The 21,988-nt window shown below is 48.6% G+C and overlaps 1 protein-coding gene across 1 annotated transcript in view; it reads right to left on the reverse strand.

Annotated features, from left to right (window-relative positions):
* Positions 1–21,988, reverse strand: part of greb1 (growth regulating estrogen receptor binding 1) — a 252,071-nt gene that overhangs the window by 216,976 nt on the left and 13,107 nt on the right. The window contains exons 2-3 of the mRNA XM_038800249.1: positions 15,772–15,885; positions 8,720–8,896 (exon numbers count right to left, since the gene is read on the reverse strand). Of these exons, the coding sequence (XP_038656177.1) occupies positions 8,720–8,896; positions 15,772–15,885 (291 nt within the window). The remainder of the gene's footprint in view (positions 1–8,719; positions 8,897–15,771; positions 15,886–21,988) is intronic.

A 21,988-nucleotide genomic window follows, 5' to 3' on the forward strand; every position in this document is an offset into this window, starting at 1 on the left:
CTCTCTCTGGGTCCTCCTCGGGCTCGCCGTCCACTCCCTCTGGGTCCTCCTCGGACTCACCATCCACTCTCTCTGGGTCCTCCTCGGGCTGGCCATCCACTCCCTCTGGGTCCTCCTCGGACTCATCATCCACTCCCTCTGGGTCCTCCTCGGGCTCGCTGTCCACTCCCTCTGGGTCCTCCTCATGCTCGCCGTCCACTCCCTCTGGGTCCTCCTCGGGCTCGCCGTCCACTCCCTCTGGGTCCTCCTCGGGCTCGCCGTCCACTCCCTCTGGGTCCTCCTCGCGCTCGCCGTCCACTCTCTCTGGCTCCTCCTCGGGCTCGCCATCCACTCCCTCTGGGTCCTCCTCGGGCTCGCCGTCCACTCCCTCTGGGTCCTCCTCGGGCTCGCCGTCCACTCCCTCTGGGTCCTCCTCGGGCTCGCCGTCCACTCCCTCTGGGTCCTCCTCATGCTCGCCGTCCACTCCCTCTGGGTCCTCCTCGGGCTCGCCGTCCACTCCCTCTGGGTCCTCCTCGGGCTCGCCGTCCACTCCCTCTGGGTCCTCCTCGGGCTCGCCGTCCACTCTCTCTGGGTCCTCCTCGGGCTCGCCGTCCACTCTCTCTGGGTCCTCCTCGGGCTGGCCGTCCACTCCCTCTGGGTCCTCCTCGGGCTCGCCGTCCACTCCCTCTGGGTCCTCCTCGGGCTCTCCATCCACTCCCTCTGGGTCCTCCTCGGGCTCGCCATCCACTCCCTCTGGGTCCTCCTCGGGCTCGCCGTCCACTCCCTCTGGGTCCTCCTCGGGCTCGCCGTCCACTCCCTCTGGGTCCTCCTCGGGCTCGCCGTCCACTCGCTCTGGGTCCTCCTCGGGCTCGCCGTCCACTCCCTCTGGGTCCTCCTCGAGCTCGCCGTCCACTCCCTCTGGGTCCTCCTCGGGCTCGCCGTCCACTCCCTCTGGGTCCTCCTCGGGCTCGCCGTCCACTCTCTCTGGGTCCTCCTCGGGCTCGCCGTCCACTCTCTCTGGGTCCTCCTCGGGCTGGCCGTCCACTCCCTCTGGGTCCTCCTCGGGCTCGCTGTCCACTCCGTCTGGGTCCTCCTCATGCTCGCCGTCCACTCCCTCTGGGTCCTCCTGGGGCTCGCCGTCCACTCCCTCTGGGTCCTCCTCGGGCTCGCCGTCCACTCCCACTAGGTTTGGCTCCTCCTCAGAGACAGACGCACGTTACTTCTCCTCTAGATCTTCTCCTCATTATAACGGGACTCTGCTTTGGTCTCGGGCTTCTGCACTGACGACATCAGCCATGACCTCGGCGGGTATCCTTTGTTCTTCATGAGCCAACCAGTCAGGCGGAGTCTTCAGCGGCACATGGTCCCCAACAGCTTATTGTAGGACATGAGAATCCGATACACCCGAGGTCTTCTTCTCTGCTGTCTTCTGGCCCCCTCATCGACCTGATGGGCAGTTGGGTTTTGAGCTTGACAAGTAGCCCCCTGTTGTTCTGGTGCAGGCTCCAGGTCAAGCTTCTTGAGTGTTTTTGGAGCTGCACTCATCCAGGCAAGTGGAGAGTATTTCATTACACTCCTGATTTGTACCATGTAGATGGTGGGCAGGCTTTGGGGGGGTCAGGAGGTGAGTTACTCGCCGTAGGATTCCTAGCATTCGATCTGCCCTTGTAGCCATAGTCTTTATATGGCTAGTTATATGTTCAGTTTCTAATCAATGGTAACCGCCATGATGTAGATTATGGGGGATTCAGCAATGGTAATGCCACTGAATGTCATGGGGTAATGGTTAGATCCGCTCCTGTAGGAGATGGTCATTGCCTGCCACTTATGTGGCATGACTATAACTTGCCACTTGTAAGCCCAAGCCTGGATATTTTCCAGGTCTTCCTGCATTTGGATAATTATCTGAGGAGTCGCGAATAGTGCTGAACATTGTGCAATCATCCGCAAATATTCCCACTTCTGACATTTTGATGGAAGGAAGGTTATTGATTAAGCAGTTGAAGATAGTTGGGCCTAGGACACTACCCTGAGGAACTCCTGCAATGATGTCCTAGAGCTGAGATGATTGACCTCCAACCACCACAACCATCTTCCTTTTTGCCAGATATATCTCCAACCACAGGAAAGTTTCCCCTGGATTCCCATTGACTCCAGTTTAGCTAGGGCTCCTTGATGCCATGATGTCAAGGGCAGTCACTCTCACCTCACCCCTGGCATTCAGCTCTTTTGTCCATGTTTGAACCAAAGTTGGAATGAGGTCAGGAGCTGAGTGACCCTGGCGAAACCCAAACTGAGTGTCCGTGAGCAGGTTATTGCTGAGTAAGTGGCGCTTAACAGCACTGTTGATGATTCCTTCCATGCTGATGATGGAGAGTAGACTGATAGCGCAGTAATTGACTGGGTTGGATTTGTCTTGATTCTTGTGTACAGGACTCATGTGGGCAATTTTCTACATTGCTGGGTAGATGCCAGTATTGTAGCCGTACTGGAACAGCTTGGTTAAGGATATGGCAAGTTCTGGAGCATAAATCTTCAGTGCTATTGCCAGAACATTGTCAGGGCCCATAGCTTTTCCAGCATCCAGTGCCTTCGGCCATTTCTTGATATCACGTGGGTGAATCATATTAGCTGAAGGCTGACATCTGTGATACTGGGGACCACAGGAGGAGACTGAGATGGCTGCCATCCTGAAAAAGATTCCTTTATCCCCACTCTCTGCCTTCTGTCAGTCATCAAATCCTCTATCCATGCCAGGATCTTACCCATGGGCTCTTAACTTATTCAACAGTCTCCTAAGTGGCACCTTAGATAGGCCTTCTGGAAATCTAAACAAATCACATTCACCGGTTCTCCTTTGTCTAACTTCCTTGTTACCTCTTCAAATCTCCAACAGATTTGTCAGACATGACCTCCCTTTGACAAAGCCGTGCTGACTCAGTCCTATTTTACCATGCACTTCCAAGTATTCCGCGCTCTCATCTTTAATAATAGACTCTAAAATCTTATCAATGACCGAAATCAGGCTAACTGGCCTATAATTTTTCGTCTTCTGCCTCCCTCCCTTCTTAAACAGTGGTGTTACATTAGCCACTTTCCAGTCCTCTGGGACCCTCCCTGCATCCAGTGATTCCTGAAAGGTCACTACCAATGCCTCCACAATCTCCTCAGCAATCTTTTTTAGAATCCTGGGGTGTAGTCCATCCAGTCCAGGCGATTTATCCACCTTCAGACCTTTCCGTTTCCCCAGAACATTTTCCTGAGTGATGGCCACTGTAATCACCTCTGCCCCTTGATTCTCCTGGAGCTCTGGTATCCCACTGGTTCTTCTTTTGCTTTTATGCTGTTATTCTTATGCTTACGTTGACTTCCCTCATCAACCATGGATGCGATGTCCTCCCGTTAGCATGTTTCCCACTTCTTAGGATGAATTATGAATTTCTGTTGTGCCTTCCGAATAATCCCCCAAAACTCCTGCCATTGCTGTTCCACTATCTTGCCTGCTAGTCTCCTTTTCCAATCAACTCTGGCCAGCTCCTCCCTCATGTCTTTGTGGTTACCCTTATTTAATTGTAATACCGTTACATCTGATTGCAGCTTCTCCCTCTCAAACTGCAGGGTAAATTCTATCATATTGTGGTCACTGCTCCCTGAGGGTTCCTTCACCTTATGTTTCCTAATCAAGTCTGCCTCACTACACATCACCAAATCCAGAATTGCCTGTTTCCTAGTAGGCTCTGTCACAAGCATCTCCAAAAAACCATCTCTTAGACATTCCACAAAGTCCTTTTCCTGGGATCCACTACCAAGCTGATTTTCCCAGTCCACCTGCACATTGAAGCACCCATGATTATTATGATATTGCCTGTTTTACATGCTTTCTGTATCTCCTGATTTATTTTCTGCCCCACATCCTGAGTACATAACTCCTATCAGAGTCTTTTGACCTTTGCGATTCCTCAACTCTACCCACAGAGATTCTATGCCATCTGATCCTATATCACTCCTTGCTATCGATTTAACTTTATTGCTTACTAACAATGCAACCCCGCTCCCTTTGCCCGTCTGCCTGTCTTTTCAATAGGACACATATCCTTGTATATTTAGATCCCAGCCCTGGTCCCATTGCAGCCACGTCTCTGTGATGCCCACAACATGGTAAGGGCCAATTTCAATGTACGCAACAAGCTCATTTACGTTGTTCTGTGTACTGTGCGCATTCAAGGTACACACCCTCAGTCCTGCATTGACCGCATCCCTTCTCACACGTCACCTTTTTTGCTCTGCCTGAGGATGATGTTGTTCTCTTATTTTTGTTCTCTATTTCCCCTTCAGTTATTACACTTTCTAAGCTAACACTCTGGTGCCCACCCCACTGCCATACCAGTTTAAATCCTCCCGAGTGACTCTAGCAAACATCCCAGCCAGAATATTGGTGCCCCTCGAGTTTAGATGCGACCTGTCCTTCTTTTACAGGTCACACCTGCCCCGGAAGAGATCCCAATGGTCCAGAAATCTGAAACAATCCCTCCTACACCACTGGTTTAGCTGCACTATCCTCGTATTTCCAGCCTCACTGGCACGTGGCACAGGGATTAATCCTGAGATTATAACCCTAGAAGTCCTGCTTTTTAGCTTACTGCCTAACTGCCTGAACTCCTTCTGCAGGAATTCATCACTCTCCCTGCCTATGTCATTAGTACCTATGTGTACTACGACCTCTGGCTGTTCACCCTCCCCCTTCAGAATTTCCTGTGTTTGTTCAGAGACATCCTGGACCCTGGCACCAGGGAGGCAACACACCATCCTGGAGTTTCTTTCACATCCACAGAAACACCTATCTGTGCCTCTTACTATAGAGTCCATTATAACTATCGCTTGCCTGCACTTTGCGCTCCCCTTCTGAACAACAGAACCAGTTGTGGTGCCACTGTTCTGGCTGCTGTTGTTTTCCCCTGATAGGCTATCCTCCCCAACAGCATCCAAAGCAGCATACCTATTAGAGAGGGGGGCAGCCACAGGGGATTCCTGCACTGACTACCTGCCCTTTCTTTCGGTCATCCATCTATATGCCTGCACCTTGGATGTGACCACGTCTCTATAACTCCTATCTATGATGCTTTCCACCATCTGCATGCTCCTAAGTGCATCCAACTGCTCCTCCAAACGAACCACGCCGTCTATGAGGGGCTGCCATTGGTTACACTTCCTGCAGACGTAGTCGACCGGAATGCTACCACATCTCACAGTTAGAGCACTGCACCCTGCTGAGTGACAGCCCTTGACTTGGCAATTTTCAGTCTTTAAACTCCCTCCCACCCAGATCTGGAACCCTGGTCCCCCAGACCACTGACAGCAACATGTGGAAGATTGTGTTCAACTCTCTGGTGCTAATGTGGAGAATAACAGTGGATGTGAGATGCTCCTCATTGAGGAACCCTTGCACTTATATTTCTGAGTGGACCCACCTGCTGGAATGATAAAAAGTAGCTTCCAATAAAGGCATTCAGTTCCTTCAAATAGAAAAAAATTCCCTTCTAAAAATGAAGAGCTTAGACATTAACAGGTGCACATTCTAGGAAGCACTTCAGAGTTTATGGAACATGAGGTGCTGTGTTAACAACTGAAAAGCTTCTTTAATTGAAGTAACTGCTGAAAGACCTGCCATTTGTAATTGTTAATGGAGCCTTTAAAGCAGGTAGCAAGCAGAGAAGCCATTGCAACCTGCCTGGGCATTGAAAGTTCCCTCAAGTGAAATACTTCAAAGGTGATTCAGAAAGCAGAGAGAAGACTAGCCTCGCGACCCCTGACCTGAAGTTCTCCCGCCTAGCCCAAGGCCCACAACGTGGGGAGAATGTGCAAACTCCACACAACAGTGACCCAAGCCGGCATTCGAATCCGGGTCCTCAACACCAAAAATTGAAACTAGCTGTGATGACCATAAGAGAGAGCTCGGAGGCCATTGGAGCCCCCAGGTTGGCACTGCCAGAGAGCCTGGGACAGTACCACGTGGGGCCTGAGGGATAAGTGAGTGGGGGGGGGGGGGGGGGGGTGACCCCATAGTTGGGTATTGATCACTTGGGGAGAGGGCATTGCTCACTTGCGAGGGGAGGGGGCATGGCGATGGGGAGTCATGATGTCTATGGTGGCGGGTTGGGACCTAATAACTGAAATCGGAGTGCCAAACGATCCTGTACTTGCTTAGTCCTCCATGCCCTATCACTATGTTTAGATGTATCTTCAGGATGCACATCAGAGGTGGAGAAAACCTGCTGCTTATCGCATCCCGTGGCCGTTGATGCCCCAAACAGGCGTCCTCTGGGGCAAACATGTCCCGTCATGCCACCATGTTCTGGTTGCAGACTCCGAGGTTCGTGATTGTCATGTGGGGGGTGGGGTCCCTCCTTCCGGTTGGTGCCCATAGGGCCATGTGGGTCTCCTCGGAATGGGGAGGGAGGCAGCTGGCTTGAGCTCCATATGCCTCTGCGTCATCGGGCTCTGCCAGCCCGAGCAAGGCCCCAATGTTTGCGCCATGGTGTCGATGCCCTCAGCAATGCCACTCAGAGTGGTCCATGCTTTGCAGCACCTCGCCAATGTCTATCTGCGGGACTGGGACATTCTCTGTAGTGCCTCAGCAATGTTCACCTGAGACAAGGATATGGTCCGCAGCACATTGGGAAGGTCCACCTGAGACAGGGACATGTCCACCAGCAACTGGGACATGCTCTGCAACGCATTCAGCAATGCTCACCTGAAACTGGGACATGCTCCACAACACCTCCATAATGTCCACCTGAGTCAGGGACACGTCCCCCAGTGACTCGGGACATGCTGCTGAGGCGCTCAGCCATGGCCGTCACTGACTGAGATTCTCCTTGGGCACCTTCACTCATGGTGCTAACTTTGTGCTCCAGGCTCTCCACTGCGATCACCACCCTTGCAATGTTGGCCTTGGTGCCACACATTGCCGGCACTATCTCCTGCACCCGCAGCCTTTGGGACATTCCCCTCTGAATCTCACGGCCGCACCATGACGGCATTAGTTCCGGGTAAACCTGCTTCAGAGGCTCACCCTCTGACTGTGACGTCACCTGCGTGTTTAGCTTCTTGTGGCACTGGGTGGCTGTCCTCCTTGTCACACTCCCCAAGCTGACAGCCGTTGCCACTTGCCACTTCCTCCAAGGGGGCACTGGCTGCCCTGTGGCTGACCCTCCGACTTCCTGGGGGGAACAAGGTATCCCATCTGGACTTCACTACGTCTAATAGTCTGGCTAGATCAGCATCTTGGAGTTGGTTTGCGTGGTGGCAGGAGTGTGTGCTGTATGGGATTTGCTCTGTGGGAATGGGTTGAGGGCTGCTCCCCCTCTTTAGCGGGGAGCTGCTGGGCGTGGTCCCAGTCTATCAGCCGGTGGGACAATCATTTGTGGCGCAAAGCCCATGGGACGTCATTAAGTAGACCAATTAGCGTTAGATACCGGTGATGGCCTCGCCAGGTCGGCTGTCGGGAAACACCCGGCATTTCCCGCTCGCTACCACACTTAGAATAAATTTGGTTAGATTGCGCCCAAAGTCTCAGTCACCCACTCGCTGCCTTGGCTCTTGACTAAGCAACAGCTCACTTTTAAAGTTTCCATCCTTGGTTTCAAATTCTTCGATGGCCACATCCCTCCCTATTTCTGTAATTCCCTCCAGCCCTGCATTCCTCTGGAGATATCTGTACTCCTCTAATTCTGGCTCCTTGAGCATCCCCAATTTTTAAAAATAAATTTCGAGTACCAATTTATTTTTTCCAATTAAGGGGCAATTTAGCATGGCCAATCCATATAGCCTGCGCATCTTTTGGGTTGCGGGGGCGAAATCCACACTGACACGGGGAGAATGTGCAAACTACACACGGACAGTGACACAGAGCCGGGATTAAACCTGGGACATTGGCGGCGTGAGGCAGCAGTGCTAACCACTGTGTGACCGTGTTGTCCTGAGCATCCCCAATTTTAATCACTCCATCAATGGCTCCTTGGCTTCAGCTGTCAAGCTCTTAGATTCCATCCTGAAACCATTTCAGTTCTATTTCTATTTTTATGTCACTGAAAAATCTGCCTCTGTAGATTTCTGCTGTTGGTCATCTGCCATTATGTGGTTTAGAGTCATATTTTGTTCAGCAATCCATTGCACTAAAGGAGCTATATAAATGAAAATGTTTACTTTTATAACAAAATGTTTGATTGATAATTGCTTATTGAATTTAGATAATTGCTTACTGAATTTAAAAGGCTTCTTAACCATTTGCTTTCAATCTACAACCATTTTTTAAAAGGTTACTCAACCCTTCAAATACTAGTTTGTTACCAGCTCAACCAAATAAACAGATATGAAAAAACAATTTGACCAAATGTACATTTTATTGAATACACTTTTAAAATCACTTCAATTGAATATGGCAGTTTATTATAGAATTTAATTCCCTGAGGGTACTTGAAAGTTTCTTTTTTAGCTCTTCTGCTAAATTTACAGAGGGCTGACAATCTACAGGGCCCCATTGAATTTCTGTTACCAAATTATCAAGAGGGAAGCTAAAACCTGCACCCAAACAATCTTATTTTAAAATTGGCAAAAATAGGTTCAGCCCATGAATTGGGGCTCTTCCTTGGAGGTAGCTTCACACAACCATAATGCCTTCATACTTTCCCGTTCCGAGTAACAATACGAAATAGATTGATATAATGAAATATAATCTTACCCAATAAAGCATTTCGGCCATTATCATCCGGTAAAAATCGTTTATCCACAGCACAGACTAAAAGGTGCTCAGGGAGGTTTGGAGATTTGGCCCCGATTAGCAAGAACTCTGATGGCACCTCAATCTGCTCATTCGACATAGAAACAAGCCGCAAGTCCTTTCCTGCCTGACAGAAGCCTAAAACAAAAATTTGTAAGTGTCAGACTAAAACAATTTCATTTTCTTTCCTTAGGACACTAAAGAAGCAATAAGACTTGCAGGCAGCTGAACTGAATTTTAGCATTCATAAACGAGCTGGGTTGCGAGATTGGAACATGTTCCAGATCATCTCTTTCAGTGAGTAGAAACAATTTTGAAAATTAAAGTTAATGTTTAAATAAGCAGCACAAATCCAAAACTAGAGACAAACCAAGTAGTTTGTGTCTTTACAGAAAAGGGAAAAATATAACTCGTCCTACATTTAACATTGTTTTTCAGCAAATCAGAATATTACTCAATTGATTCCACAAGACCAGGGAAAACAGGTATGTAAATAGATTTAAAACTATTACACAAACAGAATAATGAAAATGCCGAACTTGTTTATATTAATCTGGTGAATGAAATCAAGGCAAACGTTTTCTGCAGGAAGGAAATAAAAAAGCTAATGTTAAATATCCGCCATATCAACTGCATATGCCTCCAAGGAGTTTACTAAGATGTAGGCCTACCTTCTCTGCAGATGGATGTGATACACAAGGCAAAAGAAAGATGGAACTAAATTGAAAAGGATGGTGACCGGAAACTCCTGTTCTAAATAAATCTCAATATTTGTTATTTATGGTTTAATTTTATGCAGGGAATTTCTGATAAATCAATATCCCTCTGGCCAAAAGAGATGAATTTAGAAATATTATTTTAACTGGAAATAAGAGTGAAGGAACCATATCTATTGCTCTAACGCCCCCCAAATAGCGAAGAGAAGTAAATGTTGGACATTGGCTGAAAGGCTGTTACGAGTAAATGTTCATATTATAATGAATGCTCACTGCAACTTGGAGGAAGTCTGAACCTTGGGCAGAGTAATTCATGGGATAGTAACCTGGCAGTACTGAATTTTCAGACCTCCATCGCTTAAGATCAGCACGCAAACTAAATATTTACTGAAGGATGTAATGGAATCTCTCAAATGGCAAAGCCAAAACTAATTACCAATTGAGAAGTTCCTCCTTAAGTATGAAGGCTAAAAGTAAGAGCTCAGGGTTGCAGCAATACATCACCCAATGTTTTTCCTTACGCTTTGGGTCTTGACAACATCGGTTTGAAAAAAAGGCCCATTCTTTGTTATAATGGTCGTATCAAGGACCCAGAATTTTGCTTTGCTGCTACGGCCATGCAATCACACAAAGTAATGCATTGTACAGAGCAAGGTAGTGAACAGAACAGTGTTTCAAATATTTTAGTCATTTTTCAGGCACCTGCAAGATATGCTCCAGGAATAAAACTTCTGCTCCCACCTGACACAATTCCCCAACTGAGGGCAGGGAACAGCTTGCCAGTATTTAAATGATCCTAAGATTGGCCAACGGAGCACATACATATCTATGACAAGTGGATGTCCCTCCCCATGCAAATAGAGTAGAAGCAAAAAAATCAAAACTATTATTTTTAGTCAAGTCTTCTGAGAGCATCATGCTTGTGTCACCATATGACATGCAGAATTTTAACATATTGTGGTAGCTTGTTGGAACTCCTGGTTGTGCCAACACAACATGCTTTATAACTCACTCAATACCTCAATTTTGTATCATTTACAAATCAGTATTCAAGTAAGGCTGAAATGCTGTAACGGCTAGTTTATAAATTTACAGATGGCATTGATGCAAAACTCACAGCAGTTTAGCGGTCCTCAAATCAATCACCCATTGTCCAACTATGCAGGGCATTTGTTCAATCAATTGTGATGGATAAGAATGAAGGAGAATTGAAATTCCTGTTTTCTTCCCTTATTATTCAAAGTAAGTGTGTGTTTTGAGAAGGGAGATGTGAGGGTTTCTGAACTCCTGAGTGTATGGTCAGTTTGCATAACCAGTAGCATGCTTTTTGCACATTATTTATGAACACTCATTCACCCAGTCATGTTAATATTGCATAATTCACACACCACTCACATGCACAAACAAGAGGAAAATACAGTTAACGGTGATGGGGCACTTTTACAAGTTACAAACAAATGAATAGTTTGTAAGTCCCATGACTGGCTTATCTCGGTGTAGGCCTGTTGAACAAGGGGCTATTATCCTTTTTTTTTATATGTAGCTAAGTGAACTCAATAACCAAAGTTTTATATCAGAATCATTGCAGGATACCCTTGAAGTGGTGGATTTTCAGCAGATCACAAAATTAGTTACTTGTAGTCTTGTTACTAGAAAGGTCGGTCTTCTGTACTGATGAACTTGAAAAGGAACAAGCTTAGATGCCTTACGGGGGGGGGGGAGACGGTAGCACAGTGGTTAGCACAGTTGCTTCACAGCTCCAGGGTCCCAGGTTCGAATCCCGGCTTGCGGAGTTTGCACTTTCTCCCCGTGTCTGCATGGGTTTCCTCCGGGTGCTCCGGTTTCTTCCCACAAACCAAAGATGTGCAGGTTAGGCGGGTTGGCCATGATAAATTGCCGTTCAAAAAGTTTAGGTGGAGTAACTGGGTTACAGGGATAGGGCAGGGGTTTGGGCTTAGGTAGGGTGCTTTTTCCAAGGGCCGGTGCAGACTCGATGGGTTGAATAGCCTCCTTCTGCACTGTAAATTCTATGATCTATGATGATGTTGCTGTCTCTAGTTTTAAGACACAGGTGTTGCTGCCTTTTCTGTTTAGGACACTCGAGAACGTAGTTGGGAGGGCCATCCTGTCAGAATTTATCAGGATGTTGGGGCAGAACTGGCAAAAAGGCATGCAGGGTTTAACAAGGCCAAGACAGCTCTTTGTAAGAGCAGGGTGCATTTTGGAGTGGTGTACCCGGCTTGCCTTCAGGTCACGTTCAGAGATCGGGACTATTATTTTGATGCGCCAGAGGGCGAGAATGACTTTGTAAAGAAGCATGTACTGGGGGAGAATTGAACAAAGTGGCTGAATGTTGTTTTTTTTTTAATGTATTTTGCTATTTCTTTGCCTTTTTTTGGATTTGTGGTTCTTTTGTTTTTTCTTTTAACTGTATTGTTGGAAATGTTTGGGGCAGAGGAATGGTATCTGGGTGTATGCTTTCTCCTTTCCTGAAATGTTTAATATTAAAGGTGGGTTCGGGTAGGGGGCTGTTTGTTGATCCATTGTGTTATTCCCTTATTGATTTATTTGTGATGGGAGAGTCATTGTTCCCTGGGGTTATGGTGGCAGGGTACTCGGTGATTGTAAGAATAACATAATAATCTTCATTGCCACAAGTTGGCTTACATTAGCAGGGCAATGAAGTTACTGTGAAAAGACCCAAGTCGCCACACTCCAGCGCCTGTTCAAGTACACAGTGGATTTCCTCCGGGTGCTGCAGTTTCCTCCCACAAGTCCTGAAAGACGTGCTTGTTCGGTGAATTAGACATTTTGAATTCTCCCTCAGTGTCTGAACAGGTGCTGGAGTGTGGCAACTGGGGAGTTTTCACAGTAACTTCATTGCAGTGTTCATGTAAGTCTACTTGTGACAATAATAAAGATTATTATTATAGATAGGGGAAGGGAGGATATCAGATTTATATGGGCAGATGATGGTGATGGAGAAGGCTTCCCTGGAAGAAGTAAATGGAAAATGGGAGGAAGAGTTGGGTTTGGCTTTGGAGGAGGGTATGGAGCGAGGTTCTGCATAGGGTCAAGTTTACCTCCTTGTGTGCAAGGTCAAGTCTGATTCAGTTTAAAGTGGTACATAGGGCGCACTTGACCAAGATACATGTGAGTGGGTTCTTTAAGGGAGTAGAGGACAGATATGAGCATTGTTCGGCGGGGGGGGGGGGGGGGGGGGGGGGGTTGCTGGCAAACCACTCGCATATGTTCTGGTCTTCGCTAAGTTCTGGTCTTCCTTCTTCGAAACAATGTCAGAGAGTTTGAGAGTGTAGCCACCGAAGTTGGCCATTCCCTAAATACAAAATGGAGGAACGCAGAGCATACAGGTTAAAATGGACAATGTTTGCAGCGCCAGCAGGCTGCACCAAGCAGGTGTGGATTCTGTCTGCTAAGAGAGCAGACAGCACCGAAACAAACATTCCGCATACTAATGAGGCAATCACTGGGATAATTAGCATATTAATGGAACAATTCCAGAGACAATTGACACAAATGGGGAAGTAACTGCAACATTGTAAAGGATACCAGACACTCAGGCACCAGCAAGGTTCAAAAACAAAGAGCCTGAAAGCCCGCCCAGTAGCTAAGGAACAGCCTCAGTATTGGGGGGATTCAAACATATCGATTGGGAAGAGACCCAATCAATTCCGAGCAGGTAAGGGAGTCCGCCCAAAGGGGCGCGGATCCCTGGGACCTATAAAAGACAGGTCCCACACATGGTTCATTCTTCTTGTCCAGCCCTCCTCTCTCCTTGACCAGCCCTCCCCTGTGGACCAGCACCTCGACCAGCTTTTGCCAAGAAGACCTTGAAGGAGAGAGAGGAGAGGTTTGGGACAGCAGCCGCCAGCAAATAAGTGTCTCACAACGATTGCTACCAGAGATAGACACTCCTGACCCCTTTTAACCTATACCAACCTGAAGTCTGCAGACCAGAACAGAGCAAGAGGCCTTGTTCCCTGACCCGGCAGTTCCTTCGAGATAAGTATTAGTTTATTTAGCGGTAGGAATAGTTTAATCCTTTTAGCGTGTGCATGGGTAGTTATTATAATCGTATTATAATAAACTCAGTTGTTTGAACTTACTAATTGGTGTATGGTTTTATTGCTTTGAACTTCACCTTGAACTTGTGGCTGTATCTTAACGATACCTGGCGACTCCAGAGCTAAGTAAAGAAACAGAGCCAAATTGAGTGTTAAGCACACTCACCCAGAATGAGCAACATGAGTCAGAATGGAGCCGTGTCCAATGGGTTTTTGGTGAGTCTGACTTGCCGGGGCTGCAGGAGGGGAAGAGGGCTGATGGCTTGGTTTTGCCTGTCTAATAGCCCGAAGGCAAGTCTTGCTCGGATGGAGGGCAGCGCGGCGCCTAAGGCTTCGGCACGATTGGGGGATTTGTTGGAATTCCTGCAGGGGTGATCTTTCTTTTTTTTAAAACTGTATTACAAACATCTATCAGAACAGGTTACAGCGAACAAATACCCCGGGAAGCATGCTTCCTTCCAATCAACTACAATTATTTTTATACAAATTTTTCCTCTTTTGCGCCCCACCTGCTCCACCCCCACGACGAACAGCTCCTCAAACACGGTCACAAACATCACCCACCTTTCCTCAACCCCCCCCCCCCCCCCCCCTCCACAATGAAGAGCCCCTTAACTCATACTTTATCTTCTCTAATTGCAGGAAGTCGTACCTCAACCAAGCCGCGACCCCCGGTGGCGATGCCAACCACCACTCCAGCAAAATTTGCCGCCGTGCAATCAGAGAGACGAAGGGCAAGACATCGGCCTTCCTCCTCTCCATGAGCTCGGCTTCTCTGAGACCCCAAATATCGCCACCAAAGGGTCCGGGTCCACCTCCTCCTCCACTATCCTGGCTAAGACTACGAACACTCCCGCCCAGAATCTTCCACATTTTTCGCAACATATGAAGGAGTGATTTTTCATGTGACACATGACCCTCTGGGGACCCAACCAATGGGATAAAGCATGGGGTCCTGGAAGCAGGGACACAGGCACTGTGGACCCAGGAATCAAGGAGTAAAAACCTATATGATATACCTTTGTGCTTGTGTACAGTTAAAACTCATTGTTGTTTCAATAAACCTCTTCATTATACAAGAAGTCTCCTCAGTGATACCTCACGCTATTACAGGTATATATAAAAAAGAAACACTGCAGAAAATACACAAGTTATTTCCAAGGACTTACTTACAATACCAGCTTATTTGCTTGTTCAACCTTTCTTGAATATATTTTCTTTATGGTTTTAAAATTGAAATCATGTCTGAATGTATAATACTCCATTCATAGATTAAACAAATCTAGATAAATGCAGTACTAAAAACAATTAACAAGCTGGGATTTTTTACCGAAATACATGTTGGGCAGGATTCTCTGACCTCCCGCAGCATGTTTCCCATAGCAGGAGGTGGCCTGCCGTTGGCTGGCACTAGGATATTCTGGTCCCGCCATTGCCAATGGGATTTCCCATTGAATCCACACACCTCACCAGGAAACCAGTGACGGGGGTGCACCATCAGTGGGACCGGAAGATCCCGTCGGAGCGAACAACTGGAAGATCTTACCCAAGTATACCAAAGTTTCAGGCTAGGATCGTCATGTCCAAAAAAGTTAGAACTTAGCCCTCGAGTAATCTTAGATTATAATAATTCAGAGTAAGAGCAGTAAATAAAAACAACAGAGACTCTCTCACATCTCATTTCATTCATGACACAGTTCACCTTGGGTGAATATTAGTGTGGAGTTTGCATATTCTCCCCGTGTCAGCGTGAGTTTCCTCCGGGTGTTCCAGTTCCCTCCCACAGTTCAAAGATGTGTGGATTGATTGGCCATGCTAAACTGCCCCTTATTGTACAAAAGATGTGGTGTCACGGGGATAGAGTAGTGCAGTGTGCCCAAGTAGGGTTCTCTTTCAGCGAGTCAATGCAGACTCGATGGGCTGAATGGCCTCCTTCTGCACTGTAGGAATTTTATGGTTCTATGGTTAACATCTGAAAAATCATAAGGGCCGGTGGAAGTAGGATCAATGCAAATGAGAAACAGCACTGGAAACAATCATTCAGTCCCTGGGACAGCTCTTGTTCCACAACTCCTCAATTTTTTTCTGTATTTCGCAACAATATTTACCGACTAAAAGTTAGTGTAGTTGTACACGCATATCATGTCACTCCTGATATTACGCAATTTCACAAAAAATCTGAATCCTTTAAGTTAAAGCTCTCTCTACTTACCATCCGTGGTACAAGACCCTTCAGGGGGAGGCTTCATCTGATATGGAATGAGAGGGCTACTGGACTCTGATCCATCATCTTCCTCCTCCTCCTCGTTTCCTGGTCTTTTGCAAGCTGTGTAGGTACAAGATCATCTGTATTACCAGCACAAAAACATTAAATTCGTCCCTAGCTCCAAAAATATTCACCATCTAATTTTTTTAAAATAAATTTAGAGTACCCAATAAATGTTTTCCAATTAGGGGACAATTTAGTGTGGCTGATTCACCTACCCTGCACATCAGGGGCTAGTTTAGCTCACTAAGCTAAATCGCTGGCTTTTAAAGCAGACTAAGCAGGCCAGCAGCACGGTTCGATTCCCGTACCAGCCTCCCCGAACAGGCGCCGGAATGTGGCGACTAAGGGCTTTTCACAGTAACTTCATTGAAGCCTACTCATGACAATAAGCGATTTTTCATTTCATCTTTGGGTTGTGGGGGGCAAAACCCACGCAAACACGGGGAGAATGTGCAAACTCCACACGGACAGTGACCCAGAGCCGGGATCGAACCTGGGATCTTGGTGCCGTGAGGCAGCAGTGCTAACCACTGCACCACCATGCTGCCCTTTCACCATCTAATTTGACTAAATTTCACATTATTGTTGCATTCTTTAAAGCAGAACATTCATGACTTCAGGTGGCGGCCATGGAATGAATGATCGCACATTTGGTGGTGCCCGCTCAAGGTAGATATTTTTGGCCTTTTCCCGACCAAAGGGTGGGGGCAAAAGGTGCAGGAGTTCCCAAGGTAGATAGTACCACTCTGGTGTGGCTGGTGCATGGATCAACAGATAAGACCATAAGACATAGGAGCAGAATTAGGCACTCGGCCCATCGAGTCCATTCCCGTGTTTGGAGTGCCAGAACAAAGAAAGAGCAGTTGGAGCAAGAGAGTCTTTGTGGCGTGCCACAGGGAAAGATGGCAGAGGACAAGACTAGGACACTGCCCGCCCAATGGTCGGTGGGGCAGCTGGTGGGATTCTTGAATAACAAGTTCCAGTAGAAGAGGAAAGAGGCAGTGGAGCTGCTGAGATCTGTGAATTGAGTGAATCGAGTACAGGCTGGAGACCCAGGGCCGGGCGATTCAGAAAGTGGAGGAGACGGTAGGGGACCATGGGGAGCAGATGGTTTCATTGGCGGCGGAGTTGGGAGTGATGCAGGAAAGCCAGAAGCGGCTGTGGGACAAGGTGGAGGACCTGGAGAACCACTCTAGAAGGCAAAATGTGGGAATTGTTGGGATGCCTGAAGGCATTGAAGGTGCGGAGGCTACCGTGAATGTGGTGAGTGTGCTGGAGAAGTTGATGGGGAAGAGGGCCTTTGATCGGCCCTCCTAACATGGACTGTGCATGGACAGGGCTCGGAGGGGGAGGCCACAGGTGGGTGAGCCACCGAGGGCAATGGTGGTGCGGTTGCATCACTTTTTAGATAAGGTGGACGAGGCAGACTAAAAAGTGTGCCTGCTGGCGAGGCTGGTGGATGAGATTTTGAGGGTGGTCGGGAGGTATTCGGAGGCGCTGGAGGCAGGGTTTTTGAAGAACAAGCAGAGGCCCAGATGGAATTTGGGCTAGTTTATACGAGGACAGCGGTAGGGCAGTTGCAGAGGGCCAGAGGGGCAGTGTATGAGTACAGGGAGAAGGCATGTAGGATTTCGGGCCATCAGATGAGAAAGCAGCGTCAGCGAGGGAGATTGGTAGGTAGAGTCAGGGATGAAAAGGGTAAGTTGGCAAAGGACCCAGAGGGGGTGAATGGGTTATTTGAGGGTTTTACAGGAGGCTGTACGAGTTGGAATCCCCAAACGGGGAGGGGGGGGATGCGGCAGTTACTGAATGGGTTGGAATTTCCCAAAGTGGAGGAGGGTCTGGTTCAGCCCCAATTGGGCTAAGGGAGGTGATGGATGATATGGGGCAATGCAAGCAGGGAAGGCCCGTGGGCCAGGCGAGTCCCCACTAGTGTTTTATGAAAAATTTGGGGCAGACTTGCGACCACTGCTAGTGACGGCGTATAATGAAATAAGGGAGGGGGGAGCACCCTCCTACACTGTTGAAGGTTTCCATTTCCCTGATTCTAAAGAGGGATAAGGATCCAGAGCAGTGTGGATCGTACTGCCCGATATCGTTATTTACTAATAATAATAATCTTTACGGATGCAGCACAGTGGTGCAGTGGTTAGCACTGCTGATCACGGTGCCGAGGTTCTAGGTTCGATCCCGGTCTGGGTCACTGTCCATGTGGAGTTTACATATTCTCCCTGTGTTTGCGTGGGTTTCACCCCCACAACCCAAAGATGCAGGGTAGTTGGATTGGCCATGCTAAATGTCCCCTTAATTTGAAAAAAATCAATGAATTGGGTACTCTAAATCTGTAAAAAAAAAAAGTCTTTACTGTCACAAGTAGGCTTACATTAACACTGCAATGAAGTTACTGTGAAAATCCCCAAATCACCACACTCTAGCGCCTGTTCGGGTACACGGAGGGAGAATTCAGAATGCCCAATTCACCTAACACAGCACGTTTTTCGGAACTTGTGGGAGGAAACCAGAGCACCCGGAGGAAACCCACGCTGACATGGAATTGATTGAGTGTGAGGGCGCCCTGGTAGGGGACATGAAGCATAAATGGGAGGCAGAGCTGGGAGGTGAGGTAGGGGCCAGGACATGGGCAGAAGCATCATTCTCGTGAGCTTCATCCAGAGGGTGGCACGGTGGCACATAGGTTAGCACTGCTGCCTCGCCGAGTACTCGCGTTCAATCCCAGCCCCAGATCACTGTCCCTGTGGAGTTTGCACATTATCCATGGGTCCCACATCCCAAAGATGTGCAAGGTAGGTGTACTGGCCACGCTAAATTGCCCTTCATTGATGAAAAAAAGAATTGGATACTCTAAATTTAAAAAAAAGCCTCATCCAGTTTAAGGTGGCGCATATTACTCCTATGACGGTGGCAAGGATGAGTAAGTTCTTTGTGGGGAGGGGGGTGGGGGGAAAGAGTGATGTCTACATGTTCTGGGCATGTCCAGGACTGAGGCGGTTCTGGCAGCGGATTTCAGATGTGATGTCCAATGTGTTGGATGTTTCCGAGTCCGAAGGTGGCAATATTTGGGTGTCGGAAGACCCGGGTGTCCAGGGGCGTGAGAGGCCAAAGTTTTGGCCTTTGCCACCCTGATAGCCCGGAAATGGATTTTGCTAGGGTGACGGGACACGGAGCCGCCGAAAGCGGGACTGTGGGTGAGCGACCTGACAGACTTTCTGAGGCTTGAGAAGGTCAAGTTCGTTCTGCGAGGGTTGGCAAAAGTGTTCACCCAGAGGTGGAAACCATTTATAGATTTCTTTAACGAGGATGAGGAGTCAGCGGGTTAAAATGCTACTCACGTTGAAAAAGTGGTCTGAACGGAGAACATTCAAGCGAAGCCACACATAGCCCTGGGTTGTTCAGTGCTTGATGGTCAGCGCAGAATGATGGGCCAAAGGGCTTGGTTCTGTGCTGAACACCTCTAAGACTTGAGGACTATAAGAAATGCTGATTCCCCATCACCCCCGAGTCAACACAAAATCAAGTGCACATATGTAGCAAAAGCACAAAATGTATGAGTTGCTCAATAGCTTAAGGGTTGTCTGAATCTGCCAAGATAGACTAATCCAGACCAGCAATTGAAGCATTGCCCCTGCATACAGTAAATTTAAAGCAGATTTCCCCAAATGCACTTGGATCCTTGTTGCTACAACTGAAACATTCATTTATCTCAATACAGTCCACATCTGAGAATTCAAAGTAATGTTTGTACAAAATATTTAAATTATTCCCCTGTTTTTAGTTCAGCAATATAAATAAAACAGCACAAAGTGAGAAAGATAATTATATAATTTGAATTTTGTGATTAGCTAAATCGCTGGCTTTGAAAGCAGACCAAGGCAAGCCAGCAGCACGGTTCAATTCCCGTACCAGCCTCCCCGAACAGGCGCCGGAATGTGGCGACTAGGGGCTTTTCACAGTAACTTCATTTGAAGCCTACTCGTGACAATAAGTGATTTTCATTTTGAATTCTGAGTTGGCTAGTAAATCTGAATGTTCGACACTCTGCTCTGTGTCCTGTTGAATTTTCTTTTGTCTGTAGGAACCACCAACAATAAATTCAAGGTTTAAAGATGGGTGAATAGGCCATGATAAACTGACCTTTAGTCTCCAAGGATGTGGTTAGGTGGATTAGCCATAATCAATTAGCACGAGATTGTGGGGATAGCCTGGGGGAATGGGCCAAGGTACAGTGCTCTTTCGGATCGGCACAGACTCAATGGGCCGAATGGTCTCCTTCTGTACTGAAGGGATTCAATCGAATTATTCATTCTTTTATTCTTGGGGTTGGAAATTGGCTTTGGCTCATTTTCTGGCTTGAAGCAGGCAGAATGCTGTCAGTGGACACCAAAAGCCAAAAAGCCCACAGGTCACCCAAAATTGGTCAGCTCTCAACAGCGGGACCAACTTGTTTCAGTAAATTACAAGCGTCACAAGGCTCTGCCAACTTACATTAGATAGAGAAAGGACAAAGCTATGTACATTCAACACACCCTTTGGAAGATATTGCTTCTTAAGGATGCCATTTGGCATAATTTCTGCTTCGGAGATTCTTCATCGTGCCATGGAGCGCATAGTTGGAATGTGGATGAAGTGTCCCTCATCACCCACCTCCCCCCCGGCAGAGGGTGAGGGAGAGGGGGTGGGGCCTGAGTGAGTGGAGGGTGATTAACAAAGTTGTCACAGACCCACATGAGCGCTGCGACCCCCTGGAGAGATGCCATGGTGTAGCTGCAACTGTCCCCCCAACCTGTGCCAATATCTGAACGCCCTGGTGTTCCCTGCCGAATTGTGATGATCTATCCATGCGCCCCCCCCCCCCCCCCAAACAACAGGACAAGACTGCTCACAACAACCGGGAGTGGAACAGGACCAGTGGAGGTTCACCCATTATGCACCCCCTGGCACTTTTTGAAGAGAGGGCACTGGACCTTGCTGGGGGACCTGGCACCCGGGAGGTCGCGCAATGCGAGGTTGGAGGGGCTGAACCAAGTGAGACAACCCTGCATGACAACCCCCCCCCCCCCCCCCAGCCCATCCTCTGTCCCCTCACACTCTACCCACTGGATCCCCCATCCTCTGTCCCCTCACACTCTACTCACTGGACCCCCATCCTCTGTCCCCTCACACTCTACCCACTAGACCCCCCATCCTCTGTCCCCTCACACTCAACCCACTGGACCCCCCATCCTCTGTCCCCTCACACTCTACCCACTGGACCCCCCATCCTCTGTCCCCTCACACTCTACCCACTAGACCCCCCATCCTCTGTCCCCTCACACTCTACCCACTGGACCCCCCATCCTCTGGCTCCTCACACTCTACCCACTGGACCACCCTACGCCCGGCCGAGCGTTTCTAACTAAGCCCGTATTATTCTGTTCCCTAGGGCGTGGTGACGAACGTCCAGAGCCGTCTGCTGCCACATACAGGCGCCCATCTGCCACGATCACCGCACCCAGGGCCGCACGCCAGAGGGTGGCAGGAGAACAGCCAGGAGTGCCAGCCTCCCAACCCCGGACCCTCGAGCAGGACGCACAAAGGACGGCGACACACTCAACAGAGTCACCTGAGGGAGAACCAGACAAGGGCCGCGTGCGCCCTGCGCTGGGATATGACTGGGACAAGGACACTGCTGGTTTTATGACGGACGAGGACCTAGAGCTTGCGGCACTGCTATCTCCCACACCATCCACCATCCCAGAGACACTCACCTCGGTTGGGCAATTAAGTGATGAGGCTCCTGGGTCACGGTCTGGTATGCACCACACAGCTGAGCAGGTACAGCAGGTGGAGATTGGAGCAGCCGAGGGGCTGGACGGTCGGAGGGCAGCCCAGGCCCAGCATCCAGCTGGCGGCCAGACGTTTCCCGGGTTCCTGGATTTACTCGACCCACCTGGACAGCCGATGCATTTCGAAACCCAGGGACACAATGACGGGATGAGGGCCGTCTTCCAGCAGCTGCAGAGGCGGTTAGAGGAGTCAAACCGCGTCCAGGAGCAGGGAGTGGTGCTACTCATGGCAGCCACCCAGGCCAATACCGCACGGGTGGTGCCTGCGGTCTGCAATGGGTGAAACGGTTTCGGCCATGGATCAAGTTCTGCAAGGC

Source organism: Scyliorhinus canicula, chromosome 6 (assembly GCF_902713615.1).
Source record: "Scyliorhinus canicula chromosome 6, sScyCan1.1, whole genome shotgun sequence".
In the NCBI taxonomy this organism is placed as follows: domain Eukaryota; kingdom Metazoa; phylum Chordata; class Chondrichthyes; order Carcharhiniformes; family Scyliorhinidae; genus Scyliorhinus; species Scyliorhinus canicula.